This window comes from Lissotriton vulgaris, chromosome 6, assembly GCF_964263255.1.
Source record: "Lissotriton vulgaris chromosome 6, aLisVul1.2, whole genome shotgun sequence".
In the NCBI taxonomy this organism is placed as follows: domain Eukaryota; kingdom Metazoa; phylum Chordata; class Amphibia; order Caudata; family Salamandridae; genus Lissotriton; species Lissotriton vulgaris.
Genome location: NC_141694.1, coordinates 1,544,172,674 through 1,544,190,979, shown reverse-complemented (window position 1 = coordinate 1,544,190,979; position 18,306 = coordinate 1,544,172,674). Strand labels below are relative to the sequence as shown.

Here is an 18,306-nt window from a genome sequence, read left to right as displayed (position 1 = left end):
CCTTGTCCCCAGGCACCTGAGGAAAAGCACCTGCAGATTTTTTAGAGCAGGCAGCCTGTACAACCAAGCTCTCTGGCAAAGGATGCGAAGATAAAAAGTCTGGGTCACCAGGAGCCACCCTCTATCTTCTCGCAACATCTTTTGAAACAGCAGGAGCTGTAAGAGGTCTATTCCACACTTTTAAGATCAGCTCCGTCAAAGACTCATTGAATGGAAGCATGGGCTCCACAACAGAGGATGGCGAATGGAGGACTTCTGTCAAAATGTTCGATTTGTACTCTGCAGTAGGAAGAGTCAAATTCAATAGATCCATCGCCTTCCTGATGACTGCATGGTATGGAGTCACATCCTTAGAAGGGTCATCAGAGACAGAGGCTAAATCCCAATCAGGAGAGAGCTCCAGTCCACTAGCCTCCCTTAAATCATCAAAGAAATCCTCAGATTCTTCTAGCTCACCCGCTTCCATTTCGGCTTCTCAGTACCTTTGCTCCTCCAGGAGTCGCTGGGCCTCACGCCTTGACCTCTCCTTCAGGAACGGCGTCGGCGGATCCGGAATCGACTCAGACGGAGCCGGAGCCGAGCTTGTAGCCAGAGGACCAGGTCGCTGTTCTCGAGGTCGGACCGGAGCCGGCGCTGGTGACGACTGCATCGGCGTTGAAAGCTTCGCCATCGATGGCTTCGGTGGCGCTGAGAAATGCCAAGGCTGTGTCGGAGCCGGCATAAATGGCAAGAACGGCACCGAAGCATAAGACTGGGGGACTCCCAGGTTAAACGCCATTGGACCCATGGGACAACCGGTGCTCCAGAGGGGTACAAGGCTCTTGAATAGACTCCATACATCGCGTTTAAAAACTGTGTAGTGTCTTGACCTGGGGCCGGAAAAGGAGGGTACGAACCCACAGGCTGCTCTCGAGGAACCAGAGCCATCTCGACCTCCACCTCGGGTTGATGCACCGGAGTCGTCGAACCCTCTGGAAATGGAGCCTCTTCTTCCTCTCGAGTTGGTGTATGAGACGGAACCGGAGAGGGATTCGACACCAGAGTCGGTGGATGCTCCAGTGACTCCATAGGCGAGGCCTCATCTTCTGGATCTAGAACGTCTGGTGAGGGAGAAATCTCATCTTTACGATGTCTCCTCATCGGCGACTTCGGTCTCAAATCCGAATTCTTCCCAGAATGTCGTGATCCATGCTTCCTCTTCTTGTGCTTCTTTTTAGCCGATCTGGAAGCATGCCCCGATGACGACCTCAAGGGCGACGTCGAACGAGACCTCGACCACGACCTCGAGCTCTTCCGGTCTTTTACCTTTCATCTTGGCAACCAGGAGGTTTGCCTCTCTCTCACGAAGAGCCTTGGGATTAATTTTCTTACAGGATGGACACCCCTGGACATCATGGTTTGAGCTCAGGCACCAAACGCAGTCTTTATGCGGGTCTGTGATCGTCATTATCTTACCACATTCACCACACAGCTTGAATCGGGTCTTCTTCGATGGCATCTCGCCAGGAAAAAGCGATACAAGAAACACGAAAACAAAGAAACAGTAAACAAAGTTACTATCAAAGCTACAGAGAATCCCTCGAAAACCGTTAGCGTCGACGACGCGGAAAAAAGGGAACTGATGTCATCACGCAGACGTGGGCCTATTATGGTGTCGGTGACGTCAGCGGAGCCGCGCGTGATGCCGTGCTTCTGTGACGTCGTCCACGTCGGCGCAAAGCTACAAAAAGAATTTCTGAATGTTGCTGACGCAGGGGGATATTCACAAGGTGAGGAATCCACTGGCAGGTGTATCAATCAGAAATGTCTGGTTTTGGGTCTGCTGACATTAAACAGAGGTGGTAGGCTCATTAGCCAGATAGGAAAGGGTGCCGCCCGTGAGGATGATGCTGTGGTTTGAAGATGGTGGTAATGTAATCCACTTACTATAGGGGAGTGGGAGGTAAACCTGCACTAGAGTTCATTCTGATAGTGCTCGCACAGCATGGTGTGACACCTTTTCAGCAAACGAGGGATCCTACCCAGATGAAACATTCATTAAAACAACCTGCGAAGACACCGCTGGAAATAATCACCGTAGCTAGGTTTGAGTCAGGTGACCTCATTCCTATCCTACTTGACTCAGACCGAGCAAAGCGTGGTCCCTGATACTCGCCATCTGTACACAAGAGTCAAGCAGTAGTCTCATGCCATCATGTCTGAAAACATAGCCCTTCTAGATAAGGACATCTCCACATCCAGACCTATGAAGGCTCACAGGACTTCCAGACTCGGAAAAGGGGAAATAGGTTCACTTTATGAACCAAAGTGTGTAAAAGTATTTCCTGGGTGCAAATTGGCCGTGTGATCTCTGATCATAAAGCATTGTATATCTCACCTTCATAGCAAGAAGGAGAAAAGGTCGCTAAGCATCAAACTCAAAAATCTAATTTAATATTGATAAAATATCTAATCGGAATATAAGTTCCTGCCACAGCCTCATCTCTCGCATTCTTTAGGTATGGAAAACAATCGTACGGACAGTGTAAAATCATACTTTTTAATACATATGGCAATTCAAGTAATGAAACACCAAATTCTGCAAATCTTTTTGCTCTGCTTCATCCAAAAGCTGTATTACTCATCTGCCACTGGGGTGCAGGTTGACATCTGTTAGTACTTACTGTGTCCAACATCTGTCGTGTGTGTGCAGCAGACACACAAAATCGAGCCCTGGATTCAGTAATTGGAGTAGCTGGAAACCCTACCACGACTACTCCAATTTTTCTCTCTAGCATATGTCGGGCAAAAGCTCTAAGGAGAAAGAAAACGTAATGAGTTGTTGCTTTAAATTAAGAAAAGAAATACAATAAAGTTAATGACCATAATAAAAACAAGAGCCTGCATCTTGGAATCTTTTTTTCTATACCTCAATGGCGTTTCTAAAATAAAACAGAACAAACAGGGAGCATGTTGCTATTTTTGTTCCCACTGCAGTGTATGATTAGCGGGAAACCTACCATCTGCTGCCAACAACTCCAAGTGTGTGACATGTAATGCGTTATAAAACTGAACATCACCAGGGTTTCAGGGATTGGCAAGGTATTCTTTTAGGGAGAACGGATACAAATAAAATGCCTTTGTATGGCTGTATTTCAAACATCTCCAGGTCGCTGCAGTATTAAGTGGAATCAAATAAGAAATATATCCCCAGTTGTATCAGGCAACGCACAGTGGTCAAGAAGGTCGCCCGAATAAGGACAATATGGGAAAGAGGCCACATCGTTTTAAAAAAATATTTTCTTGAGCGCCACACGCTGAGCTAATAAGCAATTACAACACTAGTATGCTTGGCCCTGTACAGTGCATGTGCAGAGAAACAAAATACACATGCATATGTCACTCACACATGCCCACATACAGACACTGGTACAAACAGACCAGCTCAGATACATGCATCTATGATCAGACCAACTGACTTATCTGTAACACTCCTACTAATTTTGACAAATCTTGGTTGATAACGTAATTATGTATATGAATTGTGGTGGTTGTGTTGCTGGTGTGGTAAAGGTGGTGAGACTGGTGGTGGCACCATTGGTGATACTGAAATCGGAGTGGTAGTATTGCTCTGATGAGGGTATTAGTACTAAGGTGGTTTTATTTTTTATAGATGGTTTTGTAAATTTGGTGTTATAGTTGTATTGGTGGGGGAATTAATAGTGGTGGTTTGTTTGTTGATGGTAATGGTGTGGGCGGTATTGGTGTTGGTGATTTAGGGGGCATTGGTAATAGTAGCAGTACTGGTAGCGGTGGTATTAGTGGTTTTGTTGGTACTGTTATAGGTGGTATCGGTGGTGTGTAGGTATTAATGGTGGCACTATTAGTGGTTCTGTAATTGTATTCGTGATTTTGTAGGTATTGCTGGTGGTATAGGAAACGATGATGGGGTGGCATTGATGGTGGTGGTATTGGTAGTAACTTTTTTTGTTGATCAATCCAAGATGGGTATCCCAAATGAAAAACGAAAAGTAATTAGATGGCCATGTTAGGGTCACACTTAAGTCAGTTTTAACCCAGACCTAATAAACTAAACCGGTCTTCATGCACACAGAAAAATAAGAGGGAAGAGACAAAAACCGTGTGGGACTACGTGACACACTCAACCATGGTATGTTGTCATTAAGGCCTTGTGTGTGTGTGTCCTCAATCGAAACACCCACCGTTATTCATGTGCAAGGAGGGTGCTGACTTTCCAACTGCGGTTAGTTTCTATGATGAAGTGTGTGCACAAGAAAATCCCTCAGGTTTTGTGTGCGTTTGTATGTAAAAAGAGGGATTGGACCGGCCTCAAGGGTCCCTGTGTTAAGGATCGCCCAGTGTTTATTTATTATTTTTTTTTAATTGATTTTACAGAACAGTGAGCCAAACATCATAAAGCGATCTAAGAACATATCACCTGGCGTAGTAGGAAATGTTTACACCCATCGTAGGATAACATACATTAACTATGTCGGGCATCCATAAGTGTCCTCGAATGGCAACATATAGTGGACCAGTATCATTAAACTAAGTCTCTAACGGCATGCCAATACAGACCATTCTTAGCATTCTTGCCTACATCAGAAGTTTAGCGAAATGGATGGCAATTTGTTAAAGCTATCAGGACTCAATGCAGTTAAAACATCTTAACAAAAACTGTTACCCAACCTCCCTTCCTCCCCGCATGCTCGCCCCTCAATATCCAACAGTAGCATTTGTATATAATCCATATCCATAGGTGTGTGCAACTTGGTTCTAAAGTCTGTCGTAGTTGAACTGCACATTTCTGTTAACTTATCCAGCATAGCACATAGATGATGTGAGGCGCCCAAATGTCCTGTACCCCCTGGTCAGACCCCCACGTGACAGACCCAACATACCCTAGTAGGACAAAATATATATCGCAGAGTATTCTTCTAGCATTGCATACCAGCTCGTTGTTTTCCTTAGGCCTCTTATTTCCTCCCTTTTCGGTTCCATCCCCTCTGCCTAATCCAGTGGTTCCCAAACTTTTTTGACCAGTGGCTCCCTTGACCTAATTGGCAGTTGGCTGTGGCTCCCCACCATTTTTTTACCAGCGCACCCGGGTGCCGCGGCGCACACTTTGGGAACCACCGGCCTATGGCCTATTGCGTGTTCTGTTTAACACCTTGCGCGCTAGCGGTTTTCCCACTGTGCGCTGGGTTTTTGAAAAACCTGCGTTACATAACGAGCTCAGCTCGTCATGAGTGTACGAGAGGCTTAACTCATGACGAGCTCAGGTCGTCATGAGCATAGAAGGGGGTAAAAACAACACGCACACATAGCCCAATCAAAATGGACCTAGGAAATAACACGCACAAGCTGTGTGGAATTTCTCGGTCCATTTTGAAAACCCCTACAAAACGGCTCACCTACGCGAGCACTGCTACGCAGTGCATCATGAGGGCTCGCCCTAAAAATAGAGCTGAATTCAATAAAGAATTTAGTGAAAATAGAGCTAAAAAGCACAAAGCACCAACTTGGGATATCTGGTCATGCCGGACTGCGTCAAAGTCACACTTTTAGGCGAACCGCAATGGAGTGCAGGTCATATACAGTCACCAGGTTGGGTCCGCTGAAGTTTATCTTATCAAGTTCAAGCCAATACTCCCATTCACACTACAGAGGGCCTCCAGGAGCAGGGAGACTGGTGTGGAGCCTGTCAGAGAAGAGCCGGCCAGCATTGCTGGAGGGGTGACTGAAGGTACGTTGCTGGAGTTTTGCGTTGGCAGTCCCAGCAAGCGGTCTATGCTGCAGTGCAAAGAGTTGGGCTGACACAGCTTTACGCTGATTCTTGCAACTTTTTAATCGTTATCCAATATGTTTCATGAAAATAAATTAACTTGATTCAGTGTTCTTAACCTTTTGTTTGAGTACTTCTCACACGTTAACATATGCCTCAATTAATATCGGGTAACTAGCCCCCTCATTAGGAGTCTCCGATTTGTAAACGTATAACTCACAAGACTTTTGCTTTCATTTAAAATGTGCCTCAAAGAATTACAACTCAGCAGAACTGCATAGAGTTTATATCTCAGGCGTATATGTCAGGGTTTCCTGCCCAATGCCAATGTAAGCAATTTGTCTCCTTTTACAAAGCGTTAAATAGTCGGAAGTCATTCACATGTTCATAAAATGAAAGGAAACATCTTAAGACTCGAGATGCGATAGCCCAGCTGGTTTAATTTCATAGAGTGGGTTTTTAAAATTTTAAATAAATGTTCAACGCTCACAAAGAACGATGTACAATTGAATTCAAAAAGTTTGTTAACAAAAGAATAAACATTGGAAACAAAATTACAAACTACGATTTGTGTAGATTGCTTTCAGAAAGCATGGTTGAGAGGAGTGCTTGTGGGGCTAATAACTTTATAAAGTTACTCAACCAGAGGCAATGGATAAGTTGTCAACAAAAACACATTGTCATGGCTTACTAATTCATGTAACTTTTCATTTCAGAGACAAACATGTGTGCCCAAGGAAAACCTATCTGTTCGCGCCAAGTCAGATGTGCAATCTTGGGAACGCAAAAGTTCAATTAATCGTGCTTCGGAAGTGGAGGAGACAAAGTCTGCACATTTTATGGGTTACAGCATTTTATCTATCTTTTCCTTTAGGCAGCTGCAGTTTTAGCCATTTCGCCCGCTGTTACAGTATTCCTCGGGTGCACTGTCAAGATGTCCACAGCACTCTCTGTAACCTCATCGAGCTCTTAATTGAGCCATTTAAATGCAGAGGGCGAGGGCTGGGATCACGTTCAGCACAAAGGAGCCACATCCTGGGCGGCGGCGCAACGACCCTGGCTTCTCATCATGGCGCACCGGGGTGCCGCGGTGCACACTTTGGGAACCATAGGCCTAACCCCACCTCAACATTTCTGTGTGCCATTCCTGTAAGAACTGGGCTCTAGTTGCCTTTCATCGTATGGTTATGGCTCTCTTGGCTAGAAGGAGTACAAGGTTAGCAAATCGTGAGGCAGGGTTGCCCTTCTTTTTACGGGGACCCAGACCTAGTATGCAGTATTCCAAGGTGCATTCTGGTGTACCGGGGCCACCGCCGTCAATATTTTGCATACCATCGCCCAGTAATGTCCCAGTTTAGGGCAAGCCCATACCGTGTGTACCAACCCCGCGTTGGGTGCGTGGCAGCGCGGGCATTCATCATTCACCCCAGGAAACATAGCGCTTAGCCTGTGTGGGGTTAAGTACGCCCTGTGTAACAACATCAATTGAATACATTTAAATTTGGGATTACGAGAGACCTTTTTGGGAACCCCAATATAGTGTCCCATTCCTTGACGGTAAATGCACGGCCCACGTCCCTTTCCCACTTGTCGCGTAGCAGCTGTAATGAGATCGCTCTCAGCTCGAATCTCGTGAGTGAGCCATTTTGTCAGTCGAGCCCCATTACCCATTAGGCCCAGCATGGTAAGCAGTGTGTTCGTGGGTGGTTCAGTGTCTTCGGGCGACCATGTGATGCGTATATATATATATATCTGACAATATGTGCGTGTAATAGGAACAACGTGTCGGGGGCACCATGTATGGGTACAAACGTTTCGTGTGACATTAGTACACCCTCTGTAAAAAAGTCTCCTAGTGTAGTGATGCCCACCTCAGTCCACGCCTGTAGGGCACAGTTAGAGGTTAGTCCCGAACGTTTGGGGATACCCAGCATCAGAATGGTGGGGGCATATGGTGTCAGCTGTCCAGTGTATCTCACCGCACTCCGCCAATAAGCAATAGCTAATTTAAATAAGTGGGGCGTCGATGTCGACGTAAGCAGGGGGGGCTTGTGGTAGCAAGAGTGGATGATCCCCTTATCCCTATCTCGTGGTGACATATCCAGCTCGTGCAAATTGCGTCCTTTAAGCCAGTACGCCAGCCACTGCAACTGCCTAGCATAGCAATAAGCAAGCAGATCCGGCACCCCCAACCCTCCTTGCTTCGTGTGCAGTTGCAATTTCGCCAGACTAATAACGTCTACGCCCTGTACACCATATTAGGTCCGTCACCAGAGAGTTCAATACTTTAAAGGATCTCGTGGGGACAAGTAACAGTAAATTGGTGAAGAAGTAAAGGAGCCGCGGCAATAGTACCATTTTCGTGATGGCCACTCTGCCCGCCACTGACAGGGGCAGTGAGACCCAGAACTGAATTTGGGATTTGAGAGCTGCAATCGCACGCCCTAGGTTGCCACCCAGAAGGTCCGAGGTATTGCGATAAATTTGTATTCCAAGATATTTAAAGGTATCAGGTGCTATGTGGAAGGCCCAGGGACCAAACTGAAAATGTCCTCTCCTCTCAGCGCTGTCAAAGAAATACGCGTACGACTTGGCAGCACTGAGAGCCAGGCCAGAAAGACCTGGGAACTACTCAAAAATGGAGGGCATTGGATGAGGATCAGCGCCCATATCCTTGATGTAAAGAATAAGATCATCCGCATGCGCCGATACAGTGTGGAACGTACGACCACGTGTTATACCCTGACAGACCACGAAAGTACGGAGTCTGTGTAGAAGTGTTTCCAACGCCAGGATGAACAACAACGGTGACAAGGGGCAGCCCTGTCTTGTCCCCCGAGGCACTATATATTGTCCTGAGATGTACTGAACCGTTCTTGCTCGCGCCATGGGGTTCGTGTATAGTAAGCGCACCCATTCGATGTATTCCTCAGGTATACCAAAGCGTGCAAGAGCATAGAACATATAATCCCATCGTAAGGAGTCAAACGCCTGCCTCAGATCAAGGGATATGCAGCCTTCCATATTTCCCATGCAGCGTGTGCCAAACATAACTTGGTGTAGCCGTCTGATCTTTAGTGCTGTGCTCCGACCAGGTACAAACCCACACTGGTCGGAGTGTATTAGCGTGGGAATAAACTGATTAACCCCTTCCGTGCGGGGCTGTTTCCCCCGCTGTGCTGGGGGCGAGGGGGTGCGTACAGCTCCCCCATGCTCATGACGAGGTCAGCTCGTCATGAGCTACGGCGCTCCGGTGCTCATGACTAGCTGAGCTTGTCATGGCCACACCCGTTCGAATGGAATGCTCAGCACAGCAGGGGATTCAGCCCAGCATGTGAGCGTTCCACGGAACGGGCGAGGCCATGACGAGCTCGGCTCGTCATGAGCACCGGAGCGCCGTAGCTCATGACGAGCTGACCTCGTCATGAGCACTCAAAGGGTTAGGGCGAGTGACCAATAACTTACTCAGGATTTTATAGTCTGTATTGAGGAGTCATAAGGGTCTATAGCTCGAAATAAGCAAAGCATCCCTCCTGGGCTTTATTAGCGAAACCACTAACGCCTGCAATGTAGTGGCGAGGAGCCTACCTCCCTCCCTCCAATGATTCGTGATAAAGACATTGAAAATGAGGCATTAGAAAGTCGGCATACATTGCGTAAAATTCGGCCGGTAGGCCATTATTCCCTGGAGTCTTATTATGTGGTAATGCCTGAACTTCTTCCATGCGTCGGCCGGCCGGTGGGCGTGTGCGTCGGGCGGCCGTCCGATCTGTACACGCATCAAATTCCGCCGCACCCAGGCAGAATTTGCGCCGCGGCGAAGCAGTTAATCGCATGCCGTATTTCGGCCCCTGTTATTGGTCGTAGTGGGTCATCACGTTGGTGTTGTGTAAGTTGGGGTACGCATAAACCATCAAAGAATGATTCAAAGTCAAAGTCAGTGTTAATAAATCCGGGCAGTGGACTTTAAAGAGGTTCATAATAGTACTTAAACGCAGTGTTGATGTCTAATTGCGTGTTTACCACATCTACGTTGTTCCGAATTTCCAATATGGGTGCGGGCAAGGGGGCGTTTCGGACCAACCGTGCCAGCAGTGGCCCTGACCTGTCAGCTTGTGTGTGTTGCTTTTGCGTGTATAACCTGTAATCTACAAATAGTAGCTCTTCAAGTAGCTCCGTGTATTGAATGTTAGCCTCTCGCAATTGTGTCAATTGGTCAATTGTTCATTTGTCCCTGCAGCCTCCCCCTCCAGTGCGGCTAACCTACCCTCTATCTCCGTAAGTCGCTCTATAAGATCAAGTCGCACTCCTGTGTTAGTGCCGATTGCCACTCCCCTAATGACCGTTATGAAGGCATCCCAGTTTAGTTGTCGGGAGCTAGCAGACCCCGTATTCTCCGATAAATAATGGACGATCGCTTCTGAGAGGGCAGTGCGGAAGACCTGATCCTCCAACATCTCAGGTTGTAGTTTCCAAGTCGGTATCTGAGTTGGAACCTTGCCCCATTGCATAGTTAATTCCACTGGGTTATGATCGGACAGGGTTTTCCCCATATGAAGCACCGAAGTAATGGACCCTAACAGGGCGCCAGAACATAGGAATCTATCTATCCGAGTGTGTAGTCTGTGTGTTGGCGAATAAAATGAGTATTCTCTGTGCCCAGTGTGTTTTACCCGCCATTCGTCATGTAGTTCCCCGCCTTCCGCCCAACCCCTAAGCGCCTCTATTTGTTTCCTGCTTTCAGTGGCATGTAACAGGGGATGAGACCTGTCTAAGTCAACATCTAACACACCGTTGAAGTCGCCCCCTATCTGTCAAGGCTGCGCCTAGTGTAGTCGGATATTTATCCTGGTCAATGTTTGGTGCATATACGCAGCCCATGACCACATGTGTCCCATCCAATAAGCCATGAGGCAGCACATATCTACTGTTGACGTCTATTTTCTGCTCTAGGAGTTTGAAAGGGACAGTATCCCGCATCCACACCGCCGCCCCCCTGGAAAAAGCTGCATATGTTGCGCAAATAGTTGCCCTCTCCATTTTCTCTGCACTTTGGCTGACTCACCAATATTAAGATGAGTTTCATGTAAATAGGCTATAGCAACCTTCCTTCTAGTAAGTTGTGCCAGAACCCGGTATCTTTTATGAATTGAACCCAATCCCCTCACGTTCCATGTGCAGTAGGTATATGTATTATGTAATGACATCACGGTGCAGAAAGCGTATTTGCAGTGTGCCCTGTGGAAATCGATACCCTGTAGATAAAAACTGCTGAAAAGCAGAGAACGACACTACATAGAAACTCCCCAAACCTAGGTTCCCCCATAAAACAACAGAGGACCAAACAAAGAACAAAAGTCCAACATGGACTTCAAACAAGAAATGCGTCATCGCAGTCGTCTGGGGGGTAGAGGTCTGAACTGCGTCAGTTCGTGACAACAGCATAATGTACATTAGAGTATGTCTCGGTTAAATTAACACACATCCCTGTAAAGCATATGTACTCTGGACCCACAAAGCAGTCATTAGCAGCAATACACACAATTCATATCCCTTGTATACATTGCCACTCCTGGGCATCCCAAATCACAGTATCAGAAGTCTCTTTCAACCTGGGCAGTAATCGACGGAAACAGCGTTATGCTAGTGTCGGATTCAGAGCGCACCGTGTCGGCATCAGATGAGTGTTCCGAAGACGCCGCAGCCTGGGCACCATGAGCCGCCAGAGCCGCCACTGTAAGGAGCGCATCCTTCTGGCTGGTCGTGATCTGTTCCGAGGATGGGCCAGACTCCACAGTAACCATGGTATTGCCATGACCCGATCGGGGTAGTCCAGTCGTTCATATCGGAGAGGCTCGACGCAGTTGTCCTGATGGCAGTGAAGTCTGAGAAGTCTCTGGTGTAAAAGTTATTTCAAGCCAGTCCGCCACTTCCTCAGGGTTTTAAAAACAATACAATTTCTGACCGTAGACAACTTTCAGTCTAGCCGGGAAGAGCAGAGCGTATTTCAAGTTGCGGTCGTGCAGGCTTTTCTTCACCCCCAAAAAAGTAGCTCTAGCTTTTTGGACTGCTGGGGTAAAATCCGGGTAAAGTAAAATTGTCCTGTTCTCGAAACGCACAGGAGCGTTCTCTCTGGCAGCCCGCAGGATAGTGTTGCGGTCCTTGTAGTTCAGACTGCACGCTATCAGCGGGCGAGGCGGCGCACCCGGCTGAGAAGGTCTGGAAGGAACCTGGTGCGCTCTCTCCACACTGTTCAGGGATGTTAGGCCCACCGTCGCTACATGGTCTCTCAGCCAGTCCTCCACAAACTGTGTAGGGTTGGATCCCTCGCAGCGTTCCGATATTCCAAGTATGCGAACGTTATTGCAGCGGGACCTCCCTTCCTCGCCGTCCACCCTATCTTGCAAGCCCTTCAATTGTCGCTGGAATTGTTCAAGTTGAGTGGAGTGCATAGTCTGCTGGGGTATGAGATCATCCAGTGCCATTCGATTTGACCTTGTCGGCCAGCTTTTTGTGGTCCGCCTGTAGTAAGCTGAGATTAGTGGACATCGTGCCCATGCTGGTCTCCAGCGCCATTCGTGAGTCTCAGATTTTTTTCAAGAGAAAGTCCAGCTTAGCATCATGGGGGTCTGTACCAGTAGGAGGTATTAAGTCATTGTCTGAAGCGTTAGAGGGATCACTGCCAAATGTGAGCTGCGTTCTGCCATCTGTAGTGGCGTCCGCGTACTTATTTCTGTTGCGACCCATCGCGCCTCGGCGTCCTCCCGCCCGTCTCTGCTCAACGATAGTCTCTTGGGGGGGTCTAGAGGGCACTACCCCACATCACTTACACAGCCAGTGAAGCACAGGTCTTTGGCACGTCCAAACTACCCCTAGGGGCACAAGTTCCGCAGGCCGCAAATTTTCAGCCTCCTCTGGTCTGTGGCTGTGCACTCCCGGTGAACAACATCAGACTCTGTATCACCAGTAACTATCAGAACAGTCCCAGCGGTGAAGCTATACCTCACTTCCAATGTAATCGGGTGTCCCTTTCCACACCCAGGGTAGGTCGCAGGCGGAGAGCGTCACCGCGCTCATCTCGTGTGGTCACTGAACAGGGCAGGCAGGGATGCAAACAGTCGCAGGTCAACCATGCAGCAGCACTTCATCTAGTGCAATAAGGTTGAAGTAAATATCTCCTAAGCGGGGGAAGCGTGTGTAGAGCGCCACAATACAATATCCAGCAGAGGGCCAGCTTTCAAATGTGGCCGGGAGCATCTATGTACAGCTCAGTGTCGAGAGCTCGCCCCCACCAGTTCCAGTACCACGCCGCTCTGAGCGTGTGCAGTCCAATGCTCAGCCACGTCTCATAGGGGGGAGGGGGGTTAAAGTGCCCGCAGTCCCCATTCACCACAGCGCCAGTAGTTTATGCCCGGGCTCGTTCCTTTACCGGGGCGCCACCAGTCCTCGTCCTGTCTCACGTCAATTCCGGGCACGACCGGCTGCATCCGCCATCTTGCCTGCAGTGTCTGTTATTGTGGCGCATCAAAGTAAAGAAACCAGCGCTCACCTCAACCACCGCTCTCAGCACCTCCGAACAGGAGTCGCTAACTTGTCTTCACGTCGGCTTCATTTCAGCAGCGTTGGAAACACTGTTCAAGCTGCTAGAAGCTCTGATACAGCCATGGAGCATACGCAACTCTGCCCACCGCCGGTCATCCAGAATCAGCACCGAATCCGGCAGTTCTTGGCAGGTATGGAGTGCATAAACTACAGCTGCAGGATCTAGAAGAGTTTCGCAGCGCTAGAGTGGACGACCCAGCTTCGCAGTACCAGTAATTAACAGGATAATCAGCAATTTGTCAGGGTAGGAGACGGAGCTCTTTCAGCTCACGTCCTCCATGCCGGGCAGTTGGCCACGCCCCCCAGGATCGCCCAGTGTATTTTGATAATATTCTGTATCTTATTAGAGGTCGGGGTGAAAGCAGTCTTACATGTGCGTTTGTCGGTAGGAGGTCTATCTCTACTCTGTAGAAGACTGTATCTATGTTTGTTTTAAGCTCTCTTGTATGCCTGTTGTATCACTCTGAGTGGATAATGGTGATCCATGAGATTAGATCTGAGAGTAGCTGCCTGCTGCTCATATTACCTGATGGTGTTGCAGTTCCTCCGGAGACGGAGGAACCAACCAACAGGTAGATTGTCCCTAAGGGATTTAGGGTGGTGGCTCTTGTACAGTAACAAGCTATTCCTGTTGGTGGGTTTCTTGTAGTTGGTCGTGAGCAAATGCCCATCCTTAAAAGAAATGGAGAGGTCAAGGAATGGTATATATTCACCAAAGATGATGCTGGTGAATTTTAGATAGGAATCCAAAGTGTTCTTCCAGTTGCAGAAGTCCCTGCACGTATGAGAGTCCCCTTGACAGAACCTTAGGCTAGCATCCTTCGATAGGAACATGTTACCCTTTAGTGAATTTGTCACAATCCGGCTTAACTCCACTGGATACAGTTCTGGTTTAGTCACTCTGGACTCTGAGTCGAGGTGTCAATGCAGTCCTGGCGCAGGTCTGGGGTTGGCAGTCAGGTTGCTTTGAGAAGCTGTGGGGTCAGTGGAGTCTGAGTCTGATTTTGCACACTTCTAGGACAGTGCCACAGGAAGCCACTTAGTTGCATATTGACAAGTGCCTTGAAGCAGTAGTTTTACTTCCAACAGCTTAGTACACACAGCATACGACAGGCAAGTGCCAGATCAGCCTATTCAGGCACACTTTGAGTAAGTGCCACGACTTCAAACGCTCCTTCAGCAGCACAGATGACTTTAGCACACTCTGGCAAGTGCCACAGCTATAACAGCAGGGTCAATGGTGAGATCTACTTGTACACTTTGCAATGCAGCAAAATCTCATCATCTTCTATAGTGACCAGATGCGAGCCAGGAGCACGCCAGTTTGCTCTCCACAACCATGTTAGATGGAGCCACAGCACAGGGTTAAACTGTTCTAGTCTACAACAGCAGTCTGATCCTCTTACGGCTAGCATCTTCCCCCTTCTTCCAAGCAGGAGTCTCCAGGTGTTCCAGGACAGGCATTTAGATCATCTTCGAGATCAAATTGCATATTAATGTTGCCACAAGTCAAGATGGCAACAAAGAGCTGCTATGTAGCAATATGTTTCAATAAACCTTTATACAATATTCATTTTCACCCATTAAGGCGTGATGAATACCAAGATATTTTTTCAGAACCTACCTTTCATTATTGAGGCAGAAAATTACCGACTATCAAAAATGTGAATAGATATTGACCAAGGGTTCAACTTAAAGAGGTGCTCCTATGTCTTATGTGGATAAAGAGGCAGAATTTAAATGATGTCACTAAGATGGATTTCATTATGTGTTTTCAAAAAATGAGGGTTTAATCCTTACTTAGTAAAAAAAGGAGAGTTACACCTGGAGCTTTAACAAATGGTGATCTAGTGATATACTTTCAACAAAGTTCACATTGAGCCTGGGAGACCAAACAGTCCAGAATCTTAGGGAGGTGGCAAGAGAAGAAGGCAAACTCCTTGTTTTATAACTCTTCTGCAATGTTCTTCCAATCTCATGCACATGCTGCATTGATGAAGGATCTTCTGGACACACAAGTAACTATTCATCATGTTCTCACATAGCATGTAGTTAAACCTATCCTCTCAGTCTACGTCTGGAGGCACACTGCCAACAGCCCAGCATGAAAGACTACGATCCTCCTGCTGAGTGAAAAGATGCACTATCAATGGTGTATTATCAGAGGACCAACCCTGAACTTCAGGAGGTATGCAACACATCATTGAAACCTGGAATGGATCACTGAGGTCCAACCTGTAGCAACTCATCATCTGAAAACACAAGGATGTTCAGAAGTGGGAGGGAAAGTGTAGTACAACTGAATGTTCAGCAAAGCCATCTCCTTTTGACTACACAGGAGGAATGTCCTGTATTTGTAGACTACACTGAAAGTAAAAAGCTAAATTTGCAAAGTCCCCCACAGCCTAAGGTATTGAAACAACATCTTGGATCACATTTGTGACTGGGTGAGGTTCACCTTCTTTGTTGATTTGCCTTACTCTTATCTTTCATTCATAAGAAGGTCAGCTGTGAGAGAGACACTCATTGATCCAGTGCCCAATAAAAGGTTTCAAGACCTCTGAGCATACATGCCTCAGACCTACTCTGCTCAGTTTGTAGATATAGTAGATAGGTAGTGGTATTGCTGCAAACAATGATCTAAAACTCAAGCCCCAAATGAGCTAGCAAAGTGAGATACGCCAGGTGAATGAGATGCACCAGGTGCATAACTGTACGCTGATTCGACTGATGTGCTATGACTTTCTGGAAGGACCACACACACTCCTTTATCGACAAATTATTCCATTGAGCAACCTCGTCCCCTATTGCGTCAGTCAATAGGACACTCTACTCTAGTCCCATGAAGGCCTGGAGAGCTCCCCTTTCAGAACATTCTGTCTCTCAAAGTCCACTACAGAACGTCTGATGTCAACCAGTGTGAAAACTAACACCAGGACCAAAAAGTCTCCCAAGAATTGTTTTTTTGGAGCCTTAGTTCCCACTTATAGGATCTCAAAGAATCTGGCCTATATTACCAGGAAAATAGGGGATGCACAGAAGATTCTAATGACATAGGAAAGTCTAAGCAGAAAGGTGGAACACGCATGCAAAAATATGGAATCTACAACTGAATTCTACCTTTCAGTCACTGCCTTGGTGCAGTTCGTGGTGTAAGGCCAATAGGCATAACTGCAAACTGGTACTGGAATCCCACTACAAAGTGAAGGAACAACATGTAGCACCTCTAGAAGTGACTATATAAGTAGGTATCCTTGCGATTTATAAACAATAACCACTATTTTATGTTCAATACTTGCAGCATTACAAACATTCACAATTTGAACTTCATTTTCAAGAATGAGTACTGAAGTCGTAGAACTAACCGGTGTTGCAAGCTGTAATTGGGTACCAGAAAATAGGATGCATACCATCTTTTTCCAGAGTGGTTACCCAATAGTTTCTTGACTGATCTTTTCAACAGCAGAAACAGATCAGTAAAAGCATGTGGGGAGGTGGACAGCAACAGAAAGAGGGAGGTTCAGGATTGTGAGGGAGTACCCGAATCTGACCCACTGGAGTGAACAGCTTTCACTATCACAAGAAGTTAGTCATAACCTCTACCTCTCATTTGGAAGGGAAGACCAAGGCAGGAAAACTCACTCAAATGGTTTCACCGAAGCGCAGACAGAGGTCACCATATACATTTTAGACAAGCTCATCTAAGAAAATAAGGCGGCTGTGTAAGCAGTTTCAAGTGCAGAAAATATGGTCTGTCTAACCTAACCTCTGAATTTGTTGAAAAAAAGCAGAATGGTAGATCCGAATTCCCAGCTGACTGCTAAATTCAGAATAAACCTTGCTGTACATGTCCTTGTGCCCAAAAAGACACTCTGAATCAAATATTATCTGCATATGGCATTCTACAAAATCTGAATAATCCTTCAGGTATAATGAATGCAGTAAAGTTCCTAGATTCATCCTCCGAAACGACTTGATGATAAGCACTAGCGAGGTCTAAACAAGAAAAAACTTTAGCAACAGCCAGAGCTGAGACCATTTCATGTAAATTTGCGAGAGGGTGAGCATCTACCCAAATGGCACCATTTAAACCGCGTAAGTCCACACATAGTCTCAATTTCCCAGAATATTTGACCGAATTCACAATGGGAGAATCCCGTGGTGATGACTCTAAAGATTTAATATTTTCCTATAGTAAATACTTGAGGATCAGCATTAGGATTGTGCTTTATCCCCATCTCTTCTTGATGTGGCCAACCCGAAAGTACCTGCCCCTTCTTGGATACATAAACTTTACCATATGTGCGACGGCGAGAGAAATCTAAATTGGCTTAAAAATAACCAACTAAGTCAATTTTGTGACCAGTGTAATTACCTGGACTGATAGCTGGGTTCTTAACTCTACGTTGGGCCAATTTTTTTGATGACCTCATGAGGCAAAATGGTGCCACAAGCTCATGGATCCACCAAAACATGAGTATTCACACCATTAATTGTAACATTGCAGGAAGGAAATTTAGTCCCACTTTCACATAAATTCAATACAGTGTTCACATCTTGTTCATCACTCTCAAAAGTAGTGTCAAAATCAGCAGACAAATGCAAAAAATTTACTCTCCTGGGAATTGATCTACATACGCTGGTGAAATAGCCTTTCTTCCCACACAAGATCTATCAATATCTTGACAATTTTTGGAATTCCTCAGATGCCCACTGAGACCACATCTGTAACACAAATAAGGACTTCTTTTGTTGTCTAATCTTACATCCTTGACTTGTTGTCATTTTTTTTTATATTACCAAATCTGGAAGGTACATTTAAGGTGGAGAAGTGTAAAAATAGTTGAATGAGATCATAGATTCCGGGTACATCAGGGAGCCAGGTAATTGGAGCTCAACATTGCCATTGGCATGCAATG

The 18,306-nt window shown here is 46.6% G+C and overlaps 1 protein-coding gene across 1 annotated transcript in view; it reads right to left on the bottom strand.

The window, feature by feature from the left end:
* SPTLC3 (serine palmitoyltransferase long chain base subunit 3) overlaps positions 1–18,306 on the bottom strand; it is a 748,918-nt gene that overhangs the window by 26,097 nt on the left and 704,515 nt on the right. Inside the window, exon 11 of the mRNA XM_086927721.1 lies at positions 2,664–2,793. Coding sequence (XP_086783847.1) covers positions 2,664–2,793 — 130 coding nt within the window. The remainder of the gene's footprint in view (positions 1–2,663; positions 2,794–18,306) is intronic.